Below are 23,011 nucleotides of genomic sequence, written 5' to 3'. Positions count from 1 at the left end.
GCCAACATAGTCTCAAGTGTCCACCCAATTCGAGAAGCTCACTCCTCACCAGCATCCCTCTCCAACCACATGGGGAGACTTTTAAAAGCCTCTCTCAATAACTGATAGAATAAGCTGACAATCAGTAAGTACAGTGAAGGTTTTAACAACATGATTAACAAATTTGATCTCTTGACCTACCCAGAACACTGTGCTCAATATCTGCAGGCTGTGCATTAATTCCAAGTGCACACAAAATGCTTACAAAAATTGACCATGTGCTGGGTCTTAAAGAAAGTTCTAAGAAATTTGCAAAGACTGAAATCAGAAGAAAGACTTAGAGATCTCCTTCCATAAAAGTGTGTTCTCTGACACAGTAGAATTAAAGATAACAATATTATCAGAAACGTTCCATATAAAATTTAAAAAACTTAAAAATAACTCAATGGTCCAAAGAAATCACTATGAAAATTTATCACATAATTTGCACTCAAAATTTATGAAGGCCGTACATACTAGGGAAACCCTGGTGGCATAGTGGTTAAGTGCGATGGCTGCTAACCGAAGGGTTGGCAGTTCGAACCCACCAGGCCCTCCTTGGAAACTCTATGGGGCAGTTCTACTCTGTCCTATGGCGTCGCTATGAGTTGGAATTGACTCGACGGCAATGGGTTTGTTTTGTTTTCTACATACTAAATCCATGTGATTCAGTTCTGAGAGTCCTTAATACATTATAAGAAAAGAAAACAATGGGGGAAAAATAACGATGTAAGCATCCAACTCAAGATGTTAGAAAAGATAAGCAAATTAATCCCTGAGAAGGTGAAAATAATGAAATAAAGCTAAGAGCCTTAGCCCATCCGTCAATGTGTTGTACTGTAGTGGTTTGCAGGTTGCTATGGTGCTAGAAGCTATGCCAGTGGCATTTCAAACATCAGCAGGGTTGCCCCTGGTGGATAGGTTTCAGTGAAGCTTCCAGCTAAGACAGACTAGGAAGAAAGGCCTGGTGATGCACTTCCAAAAACTAGCCAATGGACACCCTATGGATCACAACAGAATATTTCCCAATATAGCGCTGGAAGATGAGCCCTCTAAACTGGAAGGCTCTCAGATAACACAGTGGTGAAATAATAGACTTGCACGTACCAAAGATTATGAAGATGGGGCACAACCAAGCAATATTTTGTTCTGTTGTACATGGGGTCCCCATGAGTCGGAGCCAACTCAATTGCAACTAACAACAACAACAAAGATAAGAGGGAAAGTAATGAAACAAAATAAACACACAATAGAAAGAATTCAAAAAGAATCAATCCCTAGATAAATATAACTCACTAAACTGAAACAAAAATGCTAACTGAAAGGCTGGCAGTTCCAGTCTACTGAAAAGCACCTCTGAAGAAGGGCCTGGCAATCTACTTCCAAAAGATCAGCCATTGAAAACCCAATGGAGCATAGTTCTATCTGACATACATGGGGTCACCAAGAGTTGGAATTGACTCAATGGCAGTTTTTTTTTTTTTTTTAGTAACTACTGAAGAACTAGGAGCTTCCCTGGGGATTTCTATATACCATAAAAAATGTAACTTTCCATCTCTCACAACTCTCTTGCCCTCACAGAAAGCACAAAAGCTGTTGTAATAGAATCTTCCCACCATCATGACCTATATCCATACCCATCTTCTCCATTTTTCCTAGTGTTACAAGAGGAAGTGGCCTTCCTAACTATGGAAGATAAATCCCTCCTTTTTCATTCTAAATTCTATCCCCTTCCACATTCTCAAAGTCCTTCAGTGATTCCCATCTGTGTCTTGCAACATCAATTTCTCTGTCTCTACTAGGGGGAGGTATGAGAAAGGGGCAGGGAAAGAGGAAGAGACAAGGAAACTTCTCTTTGAGCAAAACCAAACTGCTGCCGTCAAGTCAAATCTGAACCATAAACCCTACAGGACAGAGTAGAGCTGCTCCATAGGGTTTCCAAGGCTGTAAATCTTTACGGAAGTAGTCTGCCACGTCCTTCTGCCATGGATTGGCTAGGTTCAAACTGCAACCTTCTGGTTAGCAGTATGCGCTTAACCACTGTGCCACCAGGACTCTCTTTCAGCAAAGCTTTGAGCAAAGTTACCCTAAAAAATATTTCAAATCTTCTCTCCATCTTTAACCTGTTACTTGAAATAAATACCATTTTCCTGATTTCTCTGCATTCACCTGGATATGGGGCTCTTGAAATTTCTCTCACTACCACCCATGGTCCTTTCCCATCCTCCAAATGAGATATCATGTCTGGTTTGGAAACTGCAAGCCCTGTTCAAATAAAAATAAAACATTTTATTGTGGCTATGAGCAAGAATCATTTCCAAATTCAGTCTCAGTTCTTAATTTTCTGTGCAGAGTGGTCATTATAAGAAATTCTACATCTGTACCAGTCACATGTGACTATTTAAATTTGAATTAAATTAGGTAAAATTTAATTCTCAGCTGCACTTGCCAAGTGGCTAGTGGCTGCCATATTGGACAGTGCAGACACAGAGCATTTCCATCATAGCAGAATGTATTATACAGTGGTGTCCTAAAGAATTACAAAGGTATCCCAGGTTTGGTGGGATAATAGATCATTGGAATAATCTGAATTTAGACAGAAAATGAATACATTTGTTCCTCTCTATGTGGAGGCTGGTAATAACCTCCACTTATAATAAAAAAAAAATCATAGAAGTGTCTAAAAATTACTTTGGTCCTAAATCTGGGGGACTGTCACCAGTCTCCAAGATTCCAGTGAAATATATATTTCACTCTACAACGAGCTAAGTTTTTCAGTTGAGAGTAAGGAATAACAATATGCCCTAAGATTATGAGGTTTTGAAGCCTAAATGCTGAACCAAAATTCAGTTAAGCTTCGAGAGGCTCTATATCTTCTGCAAATCTGGGCAAATGGGCATATAAAGAAACACAGAAGAGAAATTATTCTTACCCAGGGAGACCAGATTCCTGTAATTCTCTAGCATCACATCCTTGTGCAGGTTCCTCTGTGTAGGGTCCATCAGCCTCCACTCCTCTAATGTAAAGTCGATAGCCACATCCTTAAATGTCACTGTTTCCTAAAATTAATATATTGTGATCACCCAGAGAGTATACAATCAGCCCGTTGAGCAGAATAATACGTAAAAAACCAGGGAAGAACTCTAGAAAGCAAAATCACCAAATGACTATGGAGACCAACCAGTTCAACCTCTCATAGGATACATGACTCTCCCAGTGACAAGCATTTAAAAACTAAAGAGGAAGGCCATTTCATTTTTGTAGTTTTAACTGTTAGCATCTTTTAAGACTAATTCAAATCTGATTTTCTGTAACTTCTACCTATCGGCCCTGCTGTACTATCTATAATCAAACGGCATGGTTTCCTCCTCGCCTGAAAATCTTTAAAATATATTAAAACAGCCAGTAGTTTCTGCTCAAATAATTTTTCTCCATCAAAACACTGCTTTATCACTTGTATCTATAGTATAGTATCTTGGTTCCAATTTACAGAGCATATATAAATAAAAGATACAGTTTATCATTCAGATAGTAGAAATAGAATACTATAAGTTGTCTCTTTGAGAAAGAAAAATCAGAAATTATGGGAGTTTGTGGAATTTCTTTGCTGAAGACATGAAAAAAAAGTAGCTGGTATAAAAAATGGAAGAATGACTCATAGGAAATAGTTTGAAGGAAACTGGAATATCTGTTTTGTGTATTTGACTTTTGGAACTACATAGCTATTTTACACTACAAAACAAAATTTTAAATTTAAAATAGTAATCAATAAATATTAAAAGTAAGATGATACTAGTTAGTGGCATAACCGTTCAGAGGAACTATTTCCAGTAACTAAAACACAACAATTTGACCGTATACTCCTAGTGGGATACAGTAGGACATGAGGACAAATAGAACAGCAAAAACTGTTTTCAGTAAACAATCTTATCGTTGGTGGTAGTGACAGTAATGGTATTCTCTGTTATGTGTGTAGTTTTAGATCAAGCAAGTGAGTAACTATTTTGATGTTGCTCAGAAGTAGTAATATTTGGCATTGAGAAAGAAGAAATAATATTGATATTAGGTAAAACTCCCATAGTTCTGAATTTGAATTGGAAGTATCAGTACAAACTCATGAAGTATTTTATCTTTAAGGAAAAATAAGTATTTCCTAGTTTCATCTACTGAAAAGATGTAGAAAAAATAACCAATACCTTAGCATTACATAATCCAGATTGTGACCTCTAAATACTATTTCCCACTAAAAGGAACCAGGGATATACTGGAACATTCTGTCATACTAAAAAGCAAGGAACCAAAGATTACTAGAATCATGCCTAAGACTCAGGAGAAAACCTTATGAGGCTTCCACTGGCCGATGAAGGGGCAATTTCAGCATCAATAAGGATAACAATGGCAATGGATTTGAAAAACATCTAATACGTTTGAATTCATGAGTTTACAATGATACTTAAAAAACAAAAACCTCATTGATCACTTTGGGGGATGCCTGGAATTTGGTATATAAGTAAAAATAATCAACCTGTTGTCCTTCCTTTCTTATGCAAACCGTATGTCAATGTAACCAAATCATTAACGAGCGGAGATTTCAACGAGCGGAGATTTCTCTTTATGAAAGAATTGCAGCCAATAAATGAAGAAGGAATGGCAGAATTAAAATATCACTATTTTGCCACCTCTAATGAATTAATTTTTTTTTTTTTAATGAATTAAAGGAAACCCTGGTGGCGTAGCGGTTAAGAGCTACAGCTGCTAACCAAAAGGTTGGCAGTTTGAATCCACCAGGCGCTCCTAGGAAACCACATGGGGTAGTTCTACTCTGTTCTATGGGGTCGCTGTGAGTTGGAATTGACTCAATGGCAGTAGGTTTCTGGGTAATGAAGTAAAGGATCTACGCAATCATTATCAGTGGCTGATGACATAATGATAGGGTCTCACTAGGCATTATGTAATTCCTGATGGCATAGCCCACCAATGTGAAATACTCTGGTCCAAATCAACAACAACCAAAAAAAAAATCAAAACTTGAATATAATCAAGACTTTAGATCTAATAATTTAAAGGAAATGCACAGGACAGAGGGCTTGTTAAATCATCCCATGGGGATGCAATTAGTAAAATCCAGACTGTGGGAAATTTTAAAGCAGTGCTGTCCAATAGAAAGATAAAGCAAGCCATATTTTAAATTTTTCAGTAGCTATGTTTTGATCTAAGATTCTATAGAAGAATCCTGATCAAAAGTGGGTAAATTCAGAATATGAATCTCAAATTCTCATGGAATTCAGATTTTCTGGACCCATTGAGGCTAGATGAATCCCTGAAACTATTGCTCTGAGATAATCTGTAAATCTTAAACTTACAGTACCCCCTGAAATCTTTAAACCATAGTTTAGCTTAATTTGTAAAAACTGTCTGCCTTGAGCATTGTGCTCTTTTAAAGAATGACTGTATTTTTACACAAATAACGTGTGCCTTTTATGTTTGTTTGCCAAACACTCCTTCCCCCTGCAAGGCATCTCCCTAGGCATTTTTTTTTTACATGTTAAAAAAAAATTGACATAGCAGTGCTTACAAAAATACCTCAATGGGAGAGGGAGCAGTTGGCAAACAAATGTCGAAAGTGCATTATTTGTGTAAAAATACAGTGTCTATATGGGGTAAGATTGACAACAGCAACTCAAAAGGTTAGATGAGAAGCTTAGGGAGCAGTGAGTTTTTGTTAATGATGGTGGAATAATTTGGGAAAGGACAGAGCGAATGGTTCCACAACTTAAAGAATATAATCAATGTCACTAAATTGTACATGCAGAAATTGTTGGTGTGTATTTTCACCAAAAAAAGTTAAAAAAAGAATGGACAAAATTAATTTTAATAATATATTTTATTTAATCAAATGTACCCCAAATATTGTAATTTCAACATATAAACAACATAAAATTGTTAATGAGATACCTTACATTATTATTTTTTTTTGTACCACATCTTTGAAACCAAGTGTATGTTTTAAATTTACAACACATCTCAATTTGGACATTGCAGGTCCTCAACAGCCACATGTGGCTAGTGAGTACTGTATTGGACAGTATAGCTCTGTAGTACAAATGATCTCATCTCGCCAATAAGTTATAAGAAGTAGGAAAAAAGGGAAGTGGAACCTCTAGATTACGTGACCTAAGAGAAACATACAATTAGAACATATAATTCAACTGGGGAAACAAATAACAACTTGATATTTGACGATATGAAGGTTTACCAATAATAGTCATATTAATGAGTTGAAATTGACTTGATGGCAATGGATTTTTGGGGGGATACTTAGCATTAAAAAATAATCTCTGATAGAGATATATAATGAAATATTTATAAATGAAACAAAATGATGTCTTGGATTTGTTTCAAAATAACTAATTAGGGAAGATGGGATTACAAAGGAAATATGATTGTCTATAAGTTGATAGCTATTGAAGGTGGGCAATAGGTACATGGGGACCCATTATATACTCTCCCTACTGCCATCGAGTTGGTTCCGACTCATAGTGACTCACAGGGTTTCCAAGGCTGTAAATCTTTGTGGAAGCAGGTTGCCACGTCTTTCTCCCATGGAGCTGCCGGTGGTCTCGAACCACTGTTTCAATTAGCAGTCGAATGCTTTAACTATTGTGCCAACAGGGTTCCTATATACGTCTACTGCTTACTGTATGTTGGCGTCCCTGTGTGGTACAGACGGTTAATGCACTCAGCTACTAACCAAAAGGTTGACAGTACAAGTCAACCCAGAGGTGCCTTGGAAGAAAGGCCTGGTGAGCTACTTACACAAAATCAGCTGTTGAAAACCCCGTGGAGTACAGTTCTACTCTGACATACGTGAGATCACCAAGAGTCAGACTTGGCTCCATGGCAACTGCTTTATTCTATGTTAGGTTCTGTGCTTATCATGTATTAATTGATCAAATTCTCACAGCAACCCTAAGGGGAAGCTATTTAAAAATAAGGAAAGTGAGGTGCCTTGCCCAAGTTCACAAAAGTAACAACAGACAGAATCAGGTTTGAAGCCTAGGCAGTCTGGTTCCAGAATTCAGGTTTGTAACACTATACTCTATGACCTAATGAACTAAGAACCATAATTAATCATGCAAAGATCTCAAATTAGATAAAATCTGGCTATGGTCCGTTCTATACCAAAACAAACAGATTTCCTGTGTTTTTCTGACATTTATACAAGTATGCTTATCAAATTGTTTAAATCTCTTTATTTGGACATCAAGCTTTGTGATAATTTTAGGTAATTATAGATAATTCAGTTAATAATAAAACATGGATAGTGCAGTAGATAATTACAGTTCATAAAATTTATTAATTACTTCAGTTGTAATCCTAACAAACTTACTGGGCTTTTTTTCTCTACTACCAAGAGATAAGCCCCAGGAAAGGACTGAGAAGGTCCTCAGCTCTCACCTCTGAGGGGCTATGTAAAAAGTAAAGGCTCAGGTAGAGTTCTAAATTCTTTGCCTGAAAGTAGAAGGTGTACTCCGAGAAACACATGGAGTCCTTCAGGAACATTACAAGACTTATAGTTCAAGTCATTTAAGGAAATATTCTTACAATCATTAGCTGACTACTAAGTTAATCAAGAAGAGATTTCAGTGGTTATACACAACAAAGAATACAGACTACAGAATTCATTCAGGAAAATCACTAAAAATAAAACAAAAGAAAAAATGAAATAGTAATAACAATAAACTTCTACAACAAAATACCCTAGGGAGGTGGTGAATCTGATATCCAGAGTAGTTACATTATATTATCATTTTTTTGTGTGTGTGATTCTCTCTCTCTCCTTTTTTTTTTACCGCACTTTAAGTGAAAGTTTACAGTTTCTCCTACAAAAACTTATACACACATTGTTATGTGACCCTAGTTGCTCTCCCTAGAATGTGACAGCACACTCCTTCTCTCCACCCTGTATTCCCCGTGTCCATTCAGCCAGCTCCTGTTCCCCTCTGCCTTCTCATCTCCCCTCCAGATAGCAGCTGCCCACGTAGTCTCATTTGTCTACTTGAGCTAAGAAGCACACTCCTCATCAGTATCATTTTATGTCTTATAAAAAAAAACAAACCCAGTGCCGTCGAGTCTAATCTTTGTCTGAAGAGTTGGTTTCAGGAATGGTTTTAGTTTTGGGCTAACAGAGAGTCCAAGGGCCATGACCTCTGGGGTCCCTCCAGTCTTAGACCACTAAATCTGGTCTTTTTGCTAGAATTTGAGGTCTGCATCTTACTTTTCTCCTGCTCCATCAGGGTTTCTGTGTTGTGTTCCCTGTCAGGGCAGTCATTGGTGGTAGCCAGGCACCATCTAGTTCTTCCGGTCTCAGGCTGATGGAGTCTCTGGCTTATGTGGCCCTTTCTGTCTCTTGGGCTCATATTTTCCTTGTGTCTTTGGTGTTCTTCATTCTCCTTTGTTCCAGGTAGGTTGAGACCAATTGATGCATCTTAGATACCACACATCATATTATTAAAATATTCAGTTTTCAACAAAAAAAATTTCAAGACACCCAAAGAAACAAGAAAATATGCCCCATACACAGTCAACACAAAAAAATCATTCAACACAAATTGTCTCTGAAGAAGCTAAGATGTTGTGCTTACTAGACAAAGACTTTATATCAGCTATTTTAAGTATGTTCAAAGAACTAAAGGAAACCATGTCTAAAAACTAAAAAGAAAGTATGAGATGCATAGCTCACTAAATAGAAGTTCTGTAGTTGAAAAGTAAAATAAGTGAAATTAAAAATTTACTAGAGGAGATCAACAGCAGATTTAAGCAGGCAGAAAAAAAAAAACAGCAAACATGAAGACAAACCAATTGAGATTATACAAACTGAAGAAACAAAAAGGAAAAAATAGAGAAAAAATGAGCAGAGCCTCAGAGACCTGTAGAATACCATCAAACATAACAATATACACATAATAGAAGTCTCATGGAAAGAAGAGAGAGAAAGGGGCAGAAAAAATATTTGAAGAAAGAATGGCAAAAAATTTCCCAAATTTGATTAATCAGTTCATCTAAGAAAGCTCCATTAATACCAAGTAGGATACCTCACAGAGATCCACACTAGATATATCATAGTCAAACTGTCAAATATCAAAAGCAGGAGAAAATCTTGAAAGCAGTGAGAAGCAACACATCATATAAAAGGGATCCTCAATAACAACAGCTTATTTCTCATCAAAAATCCTGGAGGCCAGAAGGCAGTGTGTAACGTATTTAAAGTGCCGAAAGAAAAAGGCTGTCAACAAGGAATTCTATATCCGGGGAAAACAAACACACAAACAAAAAACCACTAAGAGAATTTAGATTCTACAAAAAATTCTAAAGGGTGCCTTTTGGCTGAAATGAAACAACACTGAAGAGTAACATTATTCCACTGAGAAAATAAAGAGCTCAGGTAAAGGTAACTACAGTAAAATCTGTGAAAGCCAGGACCTGTGTAAGGCAGAAACCTGTCAGAGAAGGAAAACTCAAATTATTTTCTGCTAAAATGAGTGACAGGAAAGTGGTAAGACTGCACCCTGTCAAAGACAGAAAACTTGCAAGGCCCAGAAAAACAAGGCAGTCCCATTGAGTTCCAGCTCTCACAGGTTTCACTATATATGGATAACAATATTAATGTATTTTTGTGTGTATAAAAGATGCAATTTGTATGACAATAACAGTATAACGAAAGGGAAGGGAATGCAGTTATCCTGGAACAAGGGTTTATATACAACTGAAATTAAGTTGGTACTGACTCAACCTAAATCATTTCAAGTTAAGATGTTAATTGTAATCCCCACTAAGAGAATAACTAAAAAAAAAAACACTAAGAGAATAAAAAAAAGACTACATATATATAAAAAACAAAGGTATTAAATAGTATACTAGAAAATACTTCACACAACAGAAGGCAATAATGCAAGAACAGTAGAACAAAAAAGACACTAAGGTAAAGAAAAGAAACAGTAAAATGTCAGACACTACATTAAATGTAAATAGAATAGAAAGGTAATCAAAACTGCAGAATGGATAAAAAGGAAACATGATACAAACATATGCTGTCTACAAAAGACATACTTAAATTCAAAGACAGAAATAGCTTGCAAGTAAAAGATGGAAAAAGATATACTATGCAAACAGTACCCAAAAGAGAGCTTAGAGTAGTGATAATAATATCAGACAAAATAGACAAAAAATGTTATTAGAGAAAGAAGGACATTTTATAATGATACATAAATTGGTTAATGCATCAGGAAGGTATAACAAATTTAAACATATATTCATGTAACAAGAGGCCCTCATGATGCAGTTGTTAAGAACTCAGGTGCTAACCAAAAGGTCAGCAGTTTGAATCCACCAGCCACTCCCCGGAAACCTTATGGGGCAGTTCTACTCTGTCCTATAGGGTTGCTCTGAGTCAAAATCAACTTGATGGCAACGGGTTTGGTTTTGGTTTTAGTTCATATAATAAAAGAGGCCCAAAATGCAGGAAGCAAAAAGTAAGAGATCTGAAGGGAGAGAGAGACAATTCAACAATAATAGTTTAAGACTTCAGTATACCACTTTCAGTAGTGAGTAGAACAAGGCAGAAGACTCACAAGGATAAAGACTTCAACAACACTATAAACCAACTAGATCTAATGGAACACTATGCCTAACAACAGCAGAAGACACATTCTTCTCAAGTGCACACACAACATTCTCTAGGACATACAATATTTTAGGTCATAAAATAAGCTAAATTAATTTTTGTGATTAAAATCATACAAACTATACATTCCAACAGAAACAGAATGAAATTAGAGACCAGTAATAAGGAAATTTGGAAAATTCACAAATATGTGGAAATTAAACAACACACTCCTAAATCACTAATGGGTCAAAAAAAATAACAAAATTAGTATTTTCAGATGAATTAAAAAGAAAACAACATACCAAAATGTATGAGATGAAGCTAAAGCAGTGCTTAGAGGGAAATTTATAGCTGTAAACACCTGTAATAAAAAAGAAGAGAGATCTCAATAACCTAAATTTCTAACTTAAGAAACTAGAAAAAGAACAAACTAAAAGTAAGGCAAGCAGAAGGAAAGAAATCATTAAGACTAGAGCAGAAAAGGTTGGCAATTTGAATCCACTGGAAACCCTGTGGGGCAGTTCTACGCTGTCCTGTAGGGTGGCTAGGAGTCAGGATTGACTCTACAGCAATAGATTTTTTTGTTTGTTTAGAGCGGAAAAAGAATGACAGACAGAATTGAAAAACCATACAGAAAGTTCAATGAAACCAAAAGCTGGTTCCCTGAAGAAGACCGACAAAATTAACAAACCTTTTGTTAGACTGTAAACCCTGGTGGCATAGTGGTTAAGAGCTACAGCTCCTAACCAAAAGGTCAGCAGTTCAAATCTGCCAGGCATCCTGGGAGCAGTTCTACTTTGTCGTTTGGGGTCTCTATGAGTCAGAATCAACTTGACAGCAACAAGTTTGATTTTGGTTTTCTTTTTTAGCTAGACTGACCAATAAAAAAACAAGACTCAAATTACTAAAATCAGGAATAAAAAAGGAGACATCACTACTGACTTTGCATAAAAAAAACATTAAAAGGGGAATGCTGGGAACAAATGTATGCCAACAAATTATATAACCTAGATGAAATAGACAAATTCCTACAAAGACACAAATTACTAAAACTGATTCAAAAAGAAATAAAAATCTGAATAGATCTATAATAAGAGATCGAATGAGCAATCAAAAACATTCTGCAAAAAAAAGCTCAGGCCCAGATGCTTCCACCAACCATTTGAAGAACAATGAACATAAATCCTTCACAAGCTCTTCCAAAAAATATGAGTAGGAAACAATTCCCAACTCATTCTATGAGACCAAAAAAAAACCAAAGATGTTGCTTCAAGCTGTTTCCGAATCACAGGGACTCTATAGGACAGAGTAGCACTGCCCCGTACGATTTCCAAGGCTGTTTTTTTTTTTAATCTTTATGGAAGCAGACCGCCACATATTTCTCCCACACAGCTGCTGGTTAGCAACTGAGCACTTAACCACTGTGCCACCATGGCTCCCTCTATGTGACCAGTACTACCAAAATCAGACAAAGACATCACCAAAAAAAGATAAATGATTTCCTTTATTCACGCAGACAGGAAATTCTCAACAAAATACTAGCAAATCAAATTCAGGAACATATATAGGGGATTATGAACCATGGCAATTATACACCCTGGAATACAAATTTGATTTAACATAAAAAGATCAAAGTAATGCTGCCAGCTGCTGTTGAGCTGGCTCCCAACTTCTGGTGACCCCATGCACAATGGAATTTGATCATGGTGTTCCATACAGCTTTCATGGTTGATTTTTTGAAAGTGTATCACCAGGCCTTTATTCCCAGTCAGCCTGAAAGCACTGCTGAAATCTGTTCAGCATCACAGCAAGATACAAGCCAGTGGTGGCTGTGCTTGAGGTGTTCTGGCTGGGAATGGAAACTGGGAATGTACTGTACTAATATAATAAAGGACAAAAACCACACAATCATCTTAATAGATGCAAGAAAACTACATGACAAAACCCAATACCTTTCCATGAAAAAAATGCTCAGAAAAACTAAAAATACAAGGAAATTTCCACAATCTGATAAAAGCCATCCATGAAAAATCCACTTTTAACATCATTGTTAGGTTGTTAGCGCCATCGAGTCGGTTCCAACTCATAGCGACCCTATGCACAACAGAACAAAACACTGCCTGGTCCTGCACCATCCTTATAATTGTTGTTATGCTTTAGCCCATTGTTGCAGCCACTGTGTCAGTCCATCTGGTTAAAGGCCTTTCTCTCTTTCACTGACCCTGTACTTTACTAAGCATGATGTCCTTCTCCAGCAACTGATCCCTCCTGATAACATGTCCAAAGTATGTAAGATGAAGTCTTGCCATATTTGCTTCTAAGGAGCATTCTGGTTGTATTTCTTCTCAGACAGATTTGTTTGTTCTTTTGGCACTCCATGGTACATTCAATATCTTCACCAACACAACAATTCAAAGGCAGCAATCCTTCTTTGGTCTTCCCTATTCATTGTCACGTTTTCACATGCCCATGCCATGATTGAAAATACCACCGCTTGGGTCAGGTGCCCCTCAGTCTTCAAGGTGACATCTTTGCTTTTCAACACTTTAAAGAGGTCCTTTGCAGCAGATCTGCCCAACGCAACACATCTTTTGATTTCTTAACTGCTGCTTCCATGGGTGTTGATTGTGGATCCAAGTAAAATGGAATCCTTGACAATTTCAATCTTTTCTCCATTTATCGTAATGTTGCTTATGGGTCCAGTTGTAAGGATTTTTGTTTTCTTTATGTTGATGTATAATACTTATTAACGTTATGTTGTTGTTGTTGTTGTTGTTGTTAGGTGCCGTTGAGTCCCTTCTGACCCATAGTGACCCTATGCACAACAGAATGAAACACTGCCCGGTCCTGAGCCATCTTTACAATCGTTGTTATGCTTGAGCTCATTGTTGCAGCCACTGTGTCAATCCACCTAGTTGAAGGTCTTCCTCTTTTCCGGTGACCCTGCACTCTGCAAGCATTATATCCTTCTCCAGGGACTGATCCCTCCTGACAACATGTCCAAAGTATGTAAGACACAGTTCCGCCATCCATGCTTCTAAGGAGCATTCTGGTTGTACTTCTTCCAAGACAGATTTATTCGTTCTTTTGGCAGTCCAAGGGATATTCAATATTCTTCACCAACACCACAATTCAAAGGCGTCAATTCTTCTTCAGTCTTCCTTATTCATTGTCCAGCTTTCACATGTCTATGATGCGACTGAAAATACCATGGCTTGGGTCAGGTGCACCTCAGTCTTCAAGGTGGAATCTTTGCTCTTCCACACTTTAAAGAGGTCCTTTGCAGCAGATTTACCCAATGCAATGCGTCTTTTGATTTCTTGACTGCTGCTTCCATGGCTGTTGATTGTGGATCCAAGTAAAATGAAATCCTTGACAACTTCAATCTTTTCTCCCATTTATCATGATGTTGCTCATTGGTCCAGTTGTGAGGATTTTTGTTTCCTTTATGTTGAGGTGCAATCCCTACTGAAGGCTGTGGTCTTTGATCTTCATTAGTAAGTGCCTCAAGTCCTCTTCACTTTCAGCAAGGAAGGTTGTGTCATCTGCATAATGCAGGTTGTTAATGAGTCTTCCTCCAATCCTGATGCCCCATTCTTCTTCATATAGTCCAGCTTCTCAGATTATTTGCTCAGCATATAGATTGAATAGGTATGGTAAAAGAATACAACCCTGATGCACATCTTTCCTTCTGAATAAAATTCTTATTTTACATTATACTTAGTGGTAAATGGCTGAACGCTTTCCCCCTGAGATCAGGAATAAGATAAAGAAATCTGCTCTGTCAATTCTATTCGATATTGTAAAGCAGGTTCTAGCAAGGACAATTAGGAGTGAAAAAGAAATATAAGGCATCCAGATTGGGAAGGAAGAAGCAAATTTCTATTTGCTGATGGCATAATCTCTATTTACAGATGACATAATCCTGTAAGTAGAAAATCCTAAGGAACTCACATACGCAAAAAGACCTATTAGAACTAACAAATGAATTGAAAGGTTAAGAACACAAGATGAATACAAAAAGCAATTACTTCTATACACTGGCAGTGAACATTCTGAAAGAGAAATTAAACGAACAATTCCACTTCCCATCTAGGCACAGAGCTTCACATAAGGGGTGTCTGAACCCAACATTTTACATTTATCTTAACTTTGTAGTTACCAAGGAACAGGACCCTGGGTCCATTTTGCCGCCTAGACATTTATGTTGACTTCTTTATCATGCCTTAAATTTCTTAAGTTGCTTACCTAAATTTGAAACATATATATACATACATATGGAAACCCTGGTGGTGTAGTGGTTAAGAGACACGGCTGCTAACCAAAAGGTCAGCAGTTTGAATCCACCAGGCTCTCCTTGGAAACCCTATGGGGCAGTTCTCTGTCCAATAGGTTGCTATGAGTCGGAATTGACTTGATGGCAACGGGTTTGGTTTTTGGTATTTTGTACATATACATATACCGGCACTGTGATCATTAACTCACTGTCCATGACTTCACTGATTTTAGTTTGTGACTTCTCTAGTACACAAATATTTTAATCCTATTTATCAGAAAGCATCAAGACCCTTTCATCTTGACTTTCTCCTTTTAGTCTAACTAATCTGTGACTATAGTGGTTTAATTTCCTTAAAGTCATACAAATACAAGTTTTTCTTCATAAATCTTCTATAGTTTCTTTGCTGTATGTTTAAACTAAAAAACATGTACCTGTAAAATAAAGGAAAATATTTAACACTGAAATTTCCTCTTCAGAAGAACTATGCTAGAAAACTGTACCATTTAAAAAATGTCAGCAATAGCCATACTACAAACTAAACAAAAACAGAAAAAAAAATTAAATGAAAGACTTCTTGATAATCAAATTAAATGCTATAAAGTATTATCATGTGAAAAGAAAACCCATTGTCATCGAGTTGATTCTGACTCATAGTGACCCTCTAAGACAGAGTAGAACTGTCCCATAGGGTTTTCCAAGGAGCAGCTGGTGGATTTGAACTGCCTGCTCTTCCGCTAGCAGCCAGCAAGGATCCACTTTATTATGTGAAAGAGCGCTCTAAAACTGAGGTACTTGACAATTAAAACGGCTGACAGAGGTCTGAATCAAGCTCCGTTTTGTCCCAGGGCCCTGCCTCTGCTTTTTACAGTACTTGACCCTTGACAATATCCTTGACCAAGATAACTTTCTCTGCAACATTCTGAGGTGTTCCACCCAGACGGCTGCAGGAGCTAGCTCCAGAACATAGGAAACTGTGCCTGAGGTGAGTACCCTAGCCAATGGAGAGTCTTGATAAATGAGTCTCACAGAGCATGTTGAATATCAACCGTGCAAATGTACGCCCGAACTTTTCCCCAACTTTAGATGGAGTTCTGAAAAACGAGTGTAAAGGACGTGTGCTTATGCTCCCTCTTTGGAACGCAATTTTGAACTTTCATTTTGGTGCTTCCCGATTTATAAATCTTTGAATCTGAACAAAATTCTTATTCTACAGAAACTCTGTTTCATTCTTAACAATTAAAATATACTTAAAAATTTAAAAAGCTAAGTTCAGGACCTATAAACAGTATACACAATTTTAAGGAAGAGTCATTCAAAGTTAAACTTCTGCCAGGAACTCCCTCTGTCAGAAGAACAATAGTCAATCATATAAAACTTTTCACTGTGTCAAAGATTACTAATATTTTCCTGTGGTTTATGATTCAAAGTCTGAAACTATGGATATTTCCATTAAACTTTAAAGTCAAAAGTGCTATGTACTTAAGGATAACTTTAAGAATCATTAGCCTACATTTCAAAAATATTATGTATAAAGATGGAATCCTAGAATGCATTTTCTCACAGAAACAAAAAGAAAAATTCTGTTTGGAATCAAACCAGTTGTCAAGGTATAATTTTCAAAAACTTTAAAAGACAACTAGTGAAAATGTAGTGAATATATTTTAAAGATTTACTTAAATCATTAATGAGGGAATCAGCGGGTTGACAAAGTTGGTTCAAAGGAGATACAAGAAACAGATATGTAGATGCCTGTTGCCGTTGAGTTGATTCCAACTCATAGTGACCCTATAGGACAGGGTAGAACTGCTCTATAGTTTCCAAGGAGCGGCTGGTGGATTCAAACTGCCAACCTTTTGCTTAGCATCTGTAGCTCTTAACAATTATGCCACCAGGATTTTCGAGATGTAGATAGTTATTGGAAAAAAGGAATTCTGTAATAAGATTGTAAAGTTAAATACAAACCCATAGGACAATAAAACCATAACTTTTGGGATTATCTTTTCTACTAGGTAGAATTAATTTACAATTTATCAATCTTCTACAAGTTAATATCTTTAGGGTCTGATAGTAAACAGTAAGTCAAGTTTCCTCTACTATGTCAGATGACTCTCAGACAGGCTTATTAGACAATGGTCAAATATGATACTAACAGAGCCTATCTTTTGCCTTATTTGTAAGTTTTCAATAATTTTTCTTAACAAAATCCGTAAGTTTCTAATTTTGATTTTTCTGGAAAAAAACAGGTAGATTCTGTTCTCACAAGAAAGAAAGTTTAACCTATATGATAAAATAAAAACTCTAAACCAATTTAAACTCATCTTAGAAATATTTACACTAATGTTGATACATTGTTGATATTTTTAATGGTACTGAGTCTTAAAATACAAAGCAAGAATCGGACTACATTGCAGTAGGATTCAGTATTTTATTATCATCAGTTTTGGTGTGACCGTCTGCCAAATTAGGGCTGCCACCACTAAGAGAAATGAAAGCTGTCAAATTGAAGCTACCGCCTCCCCTGGGGTAACACACCTATTAGCAAGAAGGTTTTCATTGTAAACTCTCAATTAATTAACTAAGAATATTAAGAATTAGGGACAGTAGACTTCTCCCCAAGATGCTGGCACAGACACTTGAGAGCCTCCATTTCCCTACAACAACTAAAGAAAAAAATGAACAAATAACGTGGTAGAACTGATGGACTCAGAATTCTGGAAGCCAGTGCAAGCACCTGGCCTAAAGCTGGAGGGAGTACGAACCAGCCAACAAGGTAGGAATGTTTTGCTCTCTACCGCAAGGGAACCCCTCCTGCCGAAGCCCCAGTTCCTGGTCCAGAAGAGTGGCGAAAGAACTTGGCTTTTGCTGATGGCACACTGTCAGATCTCCCACAACTGTCTGGGGGCAGTAAGGAAAACTGAAGAGAAGCCAGTCCCTCCCACTTCCAGGCAGGACCGAGAAAAAAATTTTTTTGTTCTGCCACCAGACTCCATAAAACAAAGGGAACAATTTAAACTTAGTGGCTGCTAACAATAGGTATCCAAGAGCACTGAGAAGAGCCTTGCCAGGAGACCTGAAGCTTTTAAAACAAAAAGGATTAAAACGTGGCTGAGAACAGTTTATAGACCATGAAAGGCCCATTTTGTCTATTAAGGGCCGAAGAAGCAGAATGGACACTGAAAACAGCCAGGAAAGGGCTGGGAGAAGAAAATTACAGCTGATCTTGCCTAAGTAATTTCTGTACATCAACAGGCTTAGGAACCTGCATTCCTGAGCCTCACCATAGAAGTGGGAAGGGAAGTCCATGTTCCCAGAACAGCTGACTGGCACCAGGACAGGCAATGGAGACCTGCTCCTCCAAGGCTTTAAGGTCACACAGTGTGAAAAAAAGGCATGGTCCAGTTGTGCCCTGAAGGGCCCAATCAAGTGCTAAGAAAGGCCTCATTAGAGCTGCGGTCAGTGCCGGCAGAACCAAAGGGTTAGTCCACCCCCTACGGGAATTTAGAGGGAGAGGGGAAAAATATCTTTATTTTTGAATATCTTGAAACACACAATCAAAATCCCTGGGGAAAGTGAAGATGCTGAGTTCCAGAGAGATCACAGTATAACATTATCCTATAGCAAAATCATGAAGTTGTGTTAAAATTGAAAGTAAAGAGTTTTATTGAGGTAATAGAGACAGCTGCAGCATGAAAGAACATTGCAATGGGGAAACATGGAGCCCTGGCAAACGGAACTGATTTAGGAGATAATATTGAAGTCATTATTCTCTGTCCTTGAGCACAGAGAATGTGACCCAACTGGAGCTGGGCTCACAAGGACACATCAACTGGGCCCTGAGGTATAAAGACAATAGCTAGGACAATCTTGGAAAATATCTTTTAAGGAACCTTTCACATAAGCCAATCAAACAGAACACAAAAAGATCTCCCACTCTTATCTTTTTCTATTAGCGTTTAAAAAAAAAAAAACGTTTAGTGAATGGAAAATTGTTGGACCAATGAAGACCCTTTCGACTGTCCTTACTGAAACCTGTACAATGATTGTTAAGAAAGATGATTCGAAATGTACGATCACAGTTTCTAGCCCATCTGTGAAAAGGTGACGCTTTCAATGGTTTTGTAATGTTAATATATACTGATGACTCTGTAACTTTCCCGGACTCGGGCAGACTAGGCTGTGGTAACATGGTTGTTTGTTTCCCCACTCTTGTCTATTCTGTAATATTTCCTCAGACTCGGGCAGACAGAGCTGTGGCAGCACGCTTATCCATTTTCCTGCTTTTGCCTCTCTGAAAGTACGCCGAGTAAAACTTTCTTTTTACTTATCAAGCTTTATGATGTTTTTTACCTACAACAGAACACAAAAATTCAAGGGGGAGCAATGTGGGGGCATGCGGTTATAGGCCTAGAAGAGGAAGTACAAAACACAATATTCTGATTGGCTTATAGTGATTGAAGTCAGTCAAAGGCGAGATAAAGGAAAGCTAATCTTTGACATTATTGGTTCCATAAATACATAAAGACATGATTGAAAGACATGGGGTCAAGGGGGGACTTCATGTTGGACACAAAGCAATGACACCACTGAAATTTTCAGGAGTAGTCTGTTAAAAGTTATCTTGCTCAGAGCATTAATCTCCAGATGAGTGAGGCTGAGGACAAAGAGTTTCCAACAAGGAACAAATAAGTTTCCTGAGGTATTCACTTTCTTTAGCCTGATCACAAAGAAACTTATTTCCTCAACAATAACAGGTTTTGGTTCCTAGGCAACAAAGGTAGAGTCTGGGGGAAAATATTAAATTGAGCTCTTAGAGTTAGCTCAGTCATTTTACAAAGGGGTCAGGTGCCTCTGTTTTGATTTTATCCCCTGTTGTGAAGTGCCTTCGAGTTGGCTCTGACTCACAGTGACCCTATGTACAACAGAACGAAACACTGTCCAGTCTTGTGCCATTCTCACAATTGTTATGCTTGAGCCCACTGTTGCAGCCACTGTTTCAGTCCATCTCATTGAGGGTCTTCCTCTTTTTCACTGACCTTCTACTTTACCAAGCATGATATCCTTCTCCAGGGGCTGGTCTCTCCTGATAACATGTCCAAATTATGTGAGATGAAATCTAGTCATTCTTGCTTCTAAGGAGCATTCTGGTTATACTCCTTTCAAGGCAGATTTGTTCATTCTTCTGGCAGCCCATGGTATATTCAATATTCTTTGCCAGCACCACAATTCAAAGGTGTCAAATCTTCTTCGATCTTCCTTATTCACTGTCCAGCTTTCACATGTATATGAGGAAAATGAAAATACCATGCCTTGTAATCCATTCTGAAGGCTGTAGTCTTTGATCTTCACCAGTAAGTGCTTCGAGTCCTCTTTGGTTATGCTGAGGTATAATCCAAACTAATGAAGTCTTTGATCTTCATTAGTAAGTGCTTCAAGTCCTCTTCACTTTCAGTAAGGAAGGTTGTGTCATCTGCATAATGCAGGTTGTTAATGAGTCTTCCTCCAATCCTGATGCCATGTTCTTCTTCATATAGTCCAGCTTCTCAGGTTCAACAAACAATTATAAGACATACAAGGAAACAAGAAAGGGTTGCTCAATTGAAAACAGCACGAAGAAACAGAAATCAGCACTATGGAAGCCCAGACAATGGGCAAAACAGAGGACTTTCAAACAATAACGTTAAATATACTCAAACCAAATACAGACAACAAACTAAAAGAAACAGGGAAACAAATGAGAATCTCATTAAGTAGAGAGAAACTACTAAAAAGAAACAAATGGAAATACTGAAATTCAAGAATACAATAATTGAACTGGAAAATACAAGAGAGAGGTTTGTTTTTGAGAAAACAGTCTCCAACTCCATTAAATTAAAATCAAAGATATTTACTGAAGTCATTCATCATTCAAATATCATTCAAATGGGGGGGTCATGAAAACCTCAGAGGTCTGAAGCTCATGATCCCAGGGCAAACCAACACCAAATCCATTGCCATCGAGTCGATTCTGACTCACAGTGACCTTATAGGACAGAGTAGAACTGCCCCATAGGGTTTCCAAGGAGTGGCTGGTGGATTCGAACTGCATCTTGGAAGGAAAGATGGCAAGACTTCGTTTCATGTAGTTTGGACATGTTATGAGGAAGGATCAATCCCTGGAGAAGGATATCACGCTTGGTAGAGTACAGGGTCAGTGAAAAAGAATGTGATGGTTAAAATCGTGCGTCAACTTGGCTGGGCCATGATTCTCAGTGTTTTGGCAGTTGTATAATGTTGTCATCACCTCTCTGTAGAAATCTGATATGTGATCACCCCTGTGATGGAATCTGCTGAGCGGTACCAGTTGGGGCAGGGCCTGTGGGAGCTCACTGTCCCATCAGCCTTCATTTCTCTGCCTTCCACCGCCTACTTCCTTCCTGCTCACCTTGCCAAGGCTTTTGGCTTGTTCTGGATCCTGCAGCTGCCTCTCGTTTGTCTGACCTCCAGTTTTTGGGACTTGAGCTAGCAGCTTACCTGCTGATCTTGCGATTTGTTGATCTTCAGAGCCTGTGAGCAGGAGCCCTGCTCTCCAACCTGCCCATCTTGGGTTTATCAGACCCTGCAGCTGCGTGAATGGGAGAAGCCTCTATCCTGATCCACAGACCTGGGATGTTCCAGCCTCTACAAATGCGTGAACTGTTTCCTTGATATAAATCTCTCTCTCTCTCTATATTTATACACTTTACTGGTTTTGCTTCTCTAGAGAACCCAGCCTAAGACAAAGAGGAAGATTCTCAATGAGATGGAGTGACACAGTGGCTGCAGGAATGGACTCAATCATAGTGATGATTGTGAGGATGGTGTAGGACTGGGCAGTATTTTGTTCTGTTGTTCATAGGGTCACTATGAGTTGGAACCAACTCGACAGCACCTAACAACAACAAAAGCCAGACAAAAACACCACAAGAAAACTACAGGCCACTATCCCTTGTCAATATAGATGCAAAAATTCTCAACCAAATGCTAGTGAACAGAATCAAACAGCATATTAAAACAATTATCCACCATGATCAAGTGAGATTTATTCCAGGAAGGCAAGGTTGGTTCAACATTAGAAAATCAATCAATGTAATAATATACATTACATTGGAAAAAAGAAAAAAGAAAAAAAAAAAAAGCCCCACACATGATCATCCCAACTGACACAGAAAAAACATTCAATAAAATTCTACACTTTTCTTGATAAAAACTCTCAAGAAGATAGAAAGAGAAGGGACATTCCTGAATATGTTTAAGGACATGAAAAACCAACAGCCAACGATATACTCAGTGGAGAAAGACCGAGAGCTTTCCCCTTAATATCTAGAACAAAACAAGGATACTCACTCTCTCTACTCTTATTCAATATTGTATTAGAAGTCCTAGCCAGAGCAATAAGGAAGAAAATGAAGTAAAAGGTGCCCAAATCAAAAAGAAATGACATGATCCTATACATAGAAAATCTCAAATAATCCACAAGAAAGCTTCTAGACCTAGGAGAGGAATTTAGTAAAGTTGCAGGATACAGAGTGAGCATGCACGCACACACACACACACACAAGTCAGTTGGGTTTCTATATACCGGCAATAAGAAATCTGAAAGGAAATTAAGAAAACAATCTCATTTACAGTAGCACCCCCACAACAAAATACCTAGGATTAAATGTTACCAAGGATGTGAAAGATCTATACAATGAAAACTATAAAAGACTGCTAAAAGAAATTAAAAAAAAAAAACCAAACCCACTGCCGTTGAGTTGATTCCGACTCATAGCGACCCTATAGGACAGAGTAGAACTGCCCCATAGAGTTTCCAAAGAGCTCCTGGTGGACTCCAACTGCTAACCCTTTGGTTAGCGGCCGTAGCTCTTAACCAGTACGCCACCAGGGTTTCCAAAAGAAATTAAAGAAGGTCTAAATAAATGGAAAGACGATCCATGTTCATAGATTGGAAGACTTAATACTGTTAAGATGTCAATACTAACCAAAATGATCTATAGATTCAATGCAATCCTGATCAAAATTCTAACAGC

At 37.8% G+C, this 23,011-nt stretch overlaps 1 protein-coding gene across 12 annotated transcripts in view; it reads right to left on the bottom strand.

Moving 5' to 3' along the window:
* Positions 1-23,011, bottom strand: part of ZNF624 (zinc finger protein 624) — a 73,660-nt gene that overhangs the window by 12,122 nt on the left and 38,527 nt on the right. For 5 of the 12 annotated variants that reach the window (XM_064271814.1, XM_064271817.1, XM_064271815.1 and 2 more), the window contains 2 exons: positions 2,951-3,077; positions 2,188-2,283 (listed from right to left, as the gene is read on the bottom strand). The exons of 3 other annotated variants lie outside the window; for them this stretch is intronic. In XM_064271814.1, coding sequence (XP_064127884.1) covers positions 2,188-2,283; positions 2,951-3,077 — 223 coding nt within the window. Of the gene's footprint in view, positions 1-2,187; positions 2,284-2,950; positions 3,078-8,296; positions 8,507-10,986; positions 11,046-23,011 lie in introns of those variants that run through there. 4 more of the 12 variants (XM_064271819.1, XM_064271821.1, XM_064271818.1 and 1 more) reach the window with 3 other exon arrangements.

Source organism: Loxodonta africana, chromosome 18 (genome assembly GCF_030014295.1).
Source record: "Loxodonta africana isolate mLoxAfr1 chromosome 18, mLoxAfr1.hap2, whole genome shotgun sequence".
In the NCBI taxonomy this organism is placed as follows: domain Eukaryota; kingdom Metazoa; phylum Chordata; class Mammalia; order Proboscidea; family Elephantidae; genus Loxodonta; species Loxodonta africana.
This window is presented reverse-complemented; position numbering and strand designations above follow the sequence as displayed.